This window comes from Euleptes europaea, chromosome 4, assembly GCF_029931775.1.
Source record: "Euleptes europaea isolate rEulEur1 chromosome 4, rEulEur1.hap1, whole genome shotgun sequence".
NCBI lineage: Eukaryota > Metazoa > Chordata > Lepidosauria > Squamata > Sphaerodactylidae > Euleptes > Euleptes europaea.
This window is the reverse complement of record NC_079315.1, coordinates 93,161,452-93,168,947: the sequence shown is the minus strand read 5'-3', so window position 1 is coordinate 93,168,947 and position 7,496 is coordinate 93,161,452. Positions and strand designations below refer to the sequence as shown.

Sequence of the window (7,496 nt, the reverse complement as noted above, 5' to 3'; positions counted from 1 at the left end):
GAGGGGAGGAAGTAAGTGTGGGGGGAATGGAATAGCTGCTCCTGCAAGTTTCTTGCAGGTCCATGCTTGTTTATAATCCGTTCTGCCTCTCCAGAGTCCTGTTTGAGACAACTTATAACTAAAAAACATAAAACAAGCCATTAAAAACCATCTCTAGTGAGAAATGTCTGTCCCATGTGTTTATTTAAAAAAAAATATCTTGCCTGTCCTCCAAGGAGCACAGAGTAGTGTACATGTTTCTCCCTTTCATCATTTTAACAACCCTGTGAGGCAAATTAGGTTGACAGTAACTGGCCGCAGGTCCCCCAGTGAGCTTCTGGTCACCGCACCTAAAAAAGTTTATTACAGAGCTTGAGAAGGTGCAGAAAAGAGCAACCAAAATGATTAGGGGACTAGAGCAACTGTCCTATGGGGAGCGGCTAAGACGCTTAGGGCTGTTTAGCTTGGAAAGAAGGCGGCTGAGGGGAGACATGATAGAGGTCTATAAAATTATGCATGGTTTGGAGAGAGTGGACAGGGAGAAGTTTTTCTCCCTCTCCCATAATACTAGAACACGGGGTCATCTGCTAAAGCTGGAGGGGGAGAGATTCAAAACAGATAAAAGGAAGTATTTTTTTCACACAACGCATAGTTAAATTGTGGAACTCCCTGCCCCAGGATGTGGTGATGGCTGCCAGCTTGGAGGGCTTTAAGAGGGGAGTGGACATATTCATGGAGGAGAGGGGTATTCATGGCTGTTACTTAGAATGGATACTAGTCATGCTGCATACCTATTCTCTCTAGCATCAGAGGAGCATGCCTATTATTTTGGGTGCGGTGGAACACGGGCAGGATGGTGCTGCTGCAGTCGTCTTGTTTGTGGGCTTCCTAGAGGCCCCTGGTTGGCCACTGTGTGAGCAGACTGCTGGACTTGACGGGCCTTGGTCTGACCAGCAGGGCCGTTCTTATGTTCGTGGCCAAATGGGGTTTTAAACCCCGGTATTCCCAATGACACGCTGGTTCCTGCACTGTCCGCAAAGAACATCGAGACTGAGAAGCGGCTAGGTTTGTTTTTAACCACAGTGGGGGCTGGCGGATCTCCTCACTCCCACTAGTAATGGGGATCACACACACCAGCCCACCGCCCGCCCATCAAGCACAACCTTCGCCGGAAGATAATTCCCAGTGGGTAGCCGGGTTAGTCTGTCTGCAGTAGTAGAAAAGGGCAAGAGTTTAGTAGCACCTTAAAGACTAACAAGAATATTTTCTGGTAGGGTGTGAGCTTTCGTGAGCCACAGCTCCCTTCTTCAGAAGTGAGAAAAGTTAGAAAAGGGCAAGAGTCCAGTAGCACCTTAAAGACTAACAAAAATATTTTCTGGTAGGGTATGAGCTTTCGTGAGCCTGTGGCTCACGAAAGCTCATACCCTACCAGAAAATATTTTTGTTAGTCTTTAAGGTGCTACTGGACTCTTGCCCTTTTCTAACCTTCACCTGGAACGGGAAGAGGAGCCGCACCGAGTCCAACGGGGACTCGCAATGCACGCGCTCCGACTGTAGAGGGCAGCCACGCGCTTCGAAGACTGGGAGCGTCGGCGCACTCTAGGAAGAGACGCGGTGCCGTCTCCGTGGCGACTTCCGTCTCCTTCGGCGTGTGCGTTGGTTGAGCCCGCAGAGCGCAGTTGCCGCCATCATGATGAACAGCGGAGGGATCGGGGTGCCTCTCGGCTTCCCCTTGACTCCTACTTCGGTTATCCAGGTCACTAATTTATCGTCAGCGGTCACTAGCGAGCAGATGCGGACGCTCTTCGGTTTCTTAGGCGACATCGAGGAGTTGCGACTCTACCCTCCGGAGTAAGTGAGGCCTGGCCGGGCCCTCTGGGCCATAGAGAACAGCGGGAGCGAGAGGCTGAGAGGGGAGGGGCGGCGGCGGCGGCGGCCGCCAACTGACCGGATGCCTCGCCCGCCATCTTGCTCGCGGGTGCCAGCGTACATGCGTTGCGCTGAATGAGCTCTGTGAAAGAGAATTGCCCGAAGTCAAGATGGTGGCCGGTGATGGATTTCTCACCCCCCCCGTTTCCCCTCCCCCCACCCTGAGCCAAAATCGCCTCAGTCGTAGCTCCTTCACGTTTTACCCCCCTTCCTATGGGAATTGTTGTTAGAAAGTACAGCCTAGTGCTCCGTTGGGGGGGGAATGTCGAGGTTACCTTTTATTATCTTATTATTTTATTATTTAATCTTTTAGTATTTTATTTTTTAATTTTTTAGTATTTTATTTTTTTAATTTTTTAGTATTTTATCGATCTTTTGATGGGCATGAGACCCTCTTCGTAGGTTTGTGTGTGTGTGTGTGCCTCTTTTCTGCGTCCATCTTTCTTCCCTCAAGGCGGCTTTTTCTTCCTCGCTCCCTGAATTACTCTTTATTCCGCCCTCAGCCCCAGCTCCATCCGAGCCCTCCCCGAAAGGCGTAAAACCTGGTTTGTTTGCTTTTTTAAACGAAGGCCATTGATGCCTGGGAGGTTTTGCCACTCTCTAGATGCAGGTTTTCCCCACCCCAATTCTCAGAACTCAACAATAAGCCCCCCCCCCCATGCAGAGTTTTGAGAATTGGGGTGGGGGAAATGCGCCTCTAGAAAGCGGCAGATCCAAGGCTAAAACCTCCCGTGTGTAAATGGCCATTGAAACGCCAGGCTGAAATCCTTCGCATGCTTGTTTGGGAATAAGTCCCATTTAAATTAATGCTAGGAAAAGTGGAGGGCAGCAGGAAAAGAGGAAGACCCAACAAGAGATGGATGGACTCAATAAAGGAAGCCACAGCCTTCAATTTGCAAGATCTGAACAAGGCTGTCAAAGACAGGACATTTGGGAGGACTTTCATTCATAGGGTCGCCATGAGTCGGAAGCGACTTGACGGCACTTGACACACACACACGAATTAATGGGGCTTATCTCCAGTTAATTGTAATGGATCTTGAGAGGTAAAATTAGGACAGGAAACATGATGGAGCTTTTTGCTCATTACCTGTAAAGATATTCCAGTGGTGAAAATTAAAAACGGCCATATATGAATGAAGATAATTCACAGTGGGTAGCCGTGTTAGTCTGTCTGCAGTAGTAGAAAAGGGCAAGAGTCCAGTAGCACCTTAAAGACTAACAAGAATATTTTCTGGTAGGGTATGAGCTTTCGTGAGCCACAGCTCACTTCTTCAGATACTCCAGAGCTGTGGCTCACGAAAGCTCATACCCTACCAGAAAATATTTTTGTTAGTCTTTAAGGTGCTACTGGACTCTTGCCCTTTTCTACTATATATGAATGAAGCCATTCCGTTATTGGCATTCTGACCTTAAATTTCTCATGGGCATTGTTAATGATGGAAGGCCTCTTTCTAGATATGAGGTTCTTTATATTCATCAGCACCCTGTCCATAAGTGTAGGTGTGGAAAAGTTGCCTTCTGTTTTTATCAGATTTTTCCTTTTAACGCTTTTTTAAAGCAGATGCTCCATCCTGAACTAGGAATGCAAATTTTCATTTTATAAAGCTACTGCTTAAACCTCTGCTAATGATTTTGTTAAGAATAATCAATCAAGTTTTATTTCGATACAATATCAGCTCTGAATCAAAATCAAAGTTAGGTTAAAATAATAAAAAGTTGATGATTCTGGGAAGGATGATTTGAGCAATAATTAATGTGTTCATTTACTCCAGTAAGATTCTTCCACTGATGGATCACTGGCACCAGCCCACAGTTCCCTTAAGCTGAAGTAGGCAACCTATTCCAACTTGACCTCATTTGTTGTAAGAATATCCTATAGATCTCTTAATCTGGAATACAATCTATGTTTTTACTTTCAGTTGGACATGGATACAGCATTGTGAACTGTTAGAATACTTAAAAGTCTTGAGACACTTAACTGGAAAACTGGCTACTTCTTAATTAAAAAAACACTGAAATCCTGGTTTTCTACTTCATAAAAGATCCAAAACAACTTGCAATCAAATTTAAAACCACAGTTCAGACCTGCTAAATATTAAAACCATAAACAGCCAACATCTGAACAAAATACAAGTTAGCTTCACAATAATTTAAAACACTGTGAAAGCCATTAAAAAAAATAAAATTCTGCTTCGCACTTTTTCCTAAAAATGGTAAGGTACCTTCCTGATGCTTTCCAGAAGGGTGTCTCAAAGCACTAGAACTGCCACTGTAAAGGCCAGAGATCCTCGGTATGGCTGTTATTACCAATATGCCATTGGGGGCTGATTAAAGAACCTTCTGAGATAAGCACTGTTTCCTCATGGGAACATATAGGGAAATATAGTCATTCATCTAACTCACAGAAGTTCATACCCTGCCAGAAATGTTGTTAGTCTTTAAGGTGCTGCTGAGTTCTTGCTCTTTTTTACTGCTGCAGACAAACACGGCTACCCATCATGATCTATAGTCCTTCAAGTATGAGGCCTCAGGTTGTGAAAAGCTTTAAAGATAAGAATTAGCACCTTGAATTGAACTCAGAAACAGTTACTGTTGCATGAATCAGTGTAGCTAAAGTGAAGATAATTTCCATGCTAGAGGTAGCTGGAAAAAAACACTTTTGACTATCACACTAACGTATTTTTCCAGAGGAAGGGATGAATCCCACAAGACTCCCAAGTTCTTAACTGAATTTGTAAAAGAAAGATTATCTTCATCCAAAATAGGCAGTACAGTTTCTTCTAAAATATCTGTCTTATCCACCAGCATCAGCTCTGTTTTTTCAGGATTTATCTTTGCATGTTCTCCCCAGTGATGTGGGTTTTTTGGGAAAATATAAATGAAAAAATGTTCTGATGCTTTATACCTGTAAAAATATAAAAACAGTATAGCATATATTTCCCTTACATTGTTTAAATTACAAAAAAGGCACTGAAAACTGTTGACATGCCAGCATTAGCCCACTCAAAGAACTGTATTATATTTATATGTATTTATTTAAGTCATTGGTTTGCTGCCTTTCTATCCAAGTTGTGGCCTTCAAGGCAGCGAACTATTAAAACAAAATACAGATAAATATATGTAAAATATTTAACGCAATTAAATAAAATGCACAAACACAAAAACGGAGGAGGACCAATGAGGGTTAGTGAGGGTATGCCAAACAAAACAAAAAATGCCAGGGATACAGTTGTCCATCTCTTTCAACACAATTTAGCTGTCTACTTAGTCCTCTGAGGCACCTCAATTTTAGCATCAGTTGCATTACTTTGTTTGTTTGTTTAAAGTTATAGTCTGCACTCCTTCCTGGCCAGGCTGGGCTTAGGGTAGAGAACAACATTTCAAACATAAAACTCCAATTTAAAACAGCAATAATCAAGCCTCATCAATCCACATATAAATATAGATGTCTATAAAATACCAGATAAAATACCAAGATGGCACTCAATCAAATAATAGTAGAGGTAATGGTAACAGCCACTGAAGACTGGTCAGGCAGCTCAAAGATTAACAGAAAGTGGGGGTGGGGGGCGAAGGGATGGAGAGGCCAGCACCGATGGACAACTTGTGGCTGCCTTCAGTAGTAGGCCTGGTGGAATAATTCTGTCTTGCAGAGCACTGCGGTACTCTTTACGGTACTATAGCTACCCAGTGTGAAGAGACACATGTCAGGCTTGCCTAATACTGTGTTGGCGATAGTTTTGTGAAACAATGAATCTTTAAAAATTGAAATTTTTCCATGGAGGGTGGGGGAGAAAAAAGCAATGGAATTTTTGGGGAACATTTCCCACTGAATTTTTTCCCTATTTGTTTCCCTGGTTCTCTCTTGATCAAGCAGTCAGGCCCAAGACAGAGATGGTTGGAGGCTGGTTGTCATCAGAATATCGATGGCATTTCACCCCAGATGTTTGAATAATCTCATGCAGTGGTCTTATATAAGTGTTTAAAAGCATGGGAAATAGAAGAGATCTTTGTGTCATCCAGCAGGTTAAATCCCAAACAGCAAACTATAACTCTACAACCACCCCCTTCCAAACTTGGCTTGGCAGAAAGGATTTAAACCACCTCACTTCTGTTCCTTTTATTCCCTATCCTTTTCTTCAAGTGCTTTAACTAGCAGAGAAAATGTACCTTTATCGGTGTGTGAACGATGATTGCCCAGCAGAGCAACCACGGCTGTAGTTGTCCCATGACTGGGCCTGAAACCAGACTGAAAGTGGTCAAGAGCAATAATATTACATTAATATTACAGCAGTAATATTGTTTCCCGTAGGCTTTTTAAGGCGGGGAAAACAAATAAACCCCAACAGAGGTGCCAAGTCTAGCTGGAAAGTCTTTTTACAGTAGAACTCTCTACATCAACAGGAAAATGTGTAAATAATACCCTTAATAATCTGTGGTGTGATTACACATTTGTAAATTGCAGTTGTGTAATTACTTAGTGTTTGCTATCTTCAATCATCCAATTAATATACAAGTTAGATGAGAGTGGCCGGAGCACAGCCTTAAGCAGTCAAATGGGAACTAATAACCGTTTGCAACTGAGATATGGTTCTTCTGATTTTTGTACAAGATGAAATATTTGATAAGCATCTAATATAAAACCTTTGCCACACATAAAGAACACTTCAAAAATATGAGAATTCTTTCTTGTTCACGTCTGGATTAGGAATCTGTATACTTTAGTATACTTTAGTTAGTAATCTGTATACTTTGCCTGCACCGATCTGGGTGGCCCAGACTAGCCTGATCCCATCAGATCTCGGAAGCCAAGCAGGGGCAGCCCTGGTTAGTATTTGGATGGGAGACTACCAAGGAATACCAGGGTTGCCGTCCAGAGGAAGGCAATGGCAAACCACCTCTGTTAATCTCTTGCCTTGAATACCCCATAAGGGGTCACCATAAGTCGGCTGTGGCTTGATGGCACTTTACACACACACATACTTTGCCTGGCTAACAGGTTCAGGCTGAGTGGGAGCATAGACATAGATAACAGGGTATAGTATTGCTGCTGGACAGCCTGTTCCCTCAATGCCTGTGATGGCCTTGTACGATGCAAACATGGTAGACTGGAATAGCCTGTGCTCTTATTCCCATCTGATTCCCTTGTTATACTAACTCTAGTTCCATTGCATCCAATCCTGCAATGTTGTCGACTTTCCAATGTTGTCACTACAGCAGGGATGTCGACTGCTGCTGTTCTAGCACAGGGGTGAGGAAAGTGCTTGTGTCACTGCTAGCAGTCCCTGTTCATAGGATTGGGCTCTTAGTCTTCAGGCCTTGAAGTGCAGAGCAGGGCCTGGACTGCTGAGTCAGTATTAAAAAATTGACTGGAGTTACACAGGCCATGATTTTTCGTGTTACTGTAAGCAAATGTGGATTCCTGTTTTTGTGTGTGTGTTTGAATTACATCTGTAATTTATAAAATTTATTCTTGAAAAGTCTAATCCTCTAAAATTAGAAGTTGTGGTCCAGCTGCTGTGAAGAGAACGTTTTTTCAACACTTCTTCAATAAGCAGGGAAGGGGCTGGATTTAATTTCCGTAT

The 7,496-nt window shown here is 43.2% G+C and overlaps 1 protein-coding gene across 2 annotated transcripts in view; it reads left to right on the top strand.

Annotated features, from left to right (window-relative positions):
- The first annotated feature begins 1,643 nt into the window (after window positions 1-1,643).
- SREK1 (splicing regulatory glutamic acid and lysine rich protein 1) overlaps window positions 1,644-7,496 on the top strand; it is a 33,879-nt gene continuing 28,026 nt past the window's right edge. For both annotated transcript variants that reach the window (XM_056848098.1, XM_056848100.1), the window contains exon 1: window positions 1,644-1,830. In XM_056848098.1, the coding sequence (XP_056704076.1) occupies window positions 1,670-1,830 (161 nt within the window). In that variant the 5' untranslated portion in view covers window positions 1,644-1,669. The remainder of the gene's footprint in view (window positions 1,831-7,496) is intronic.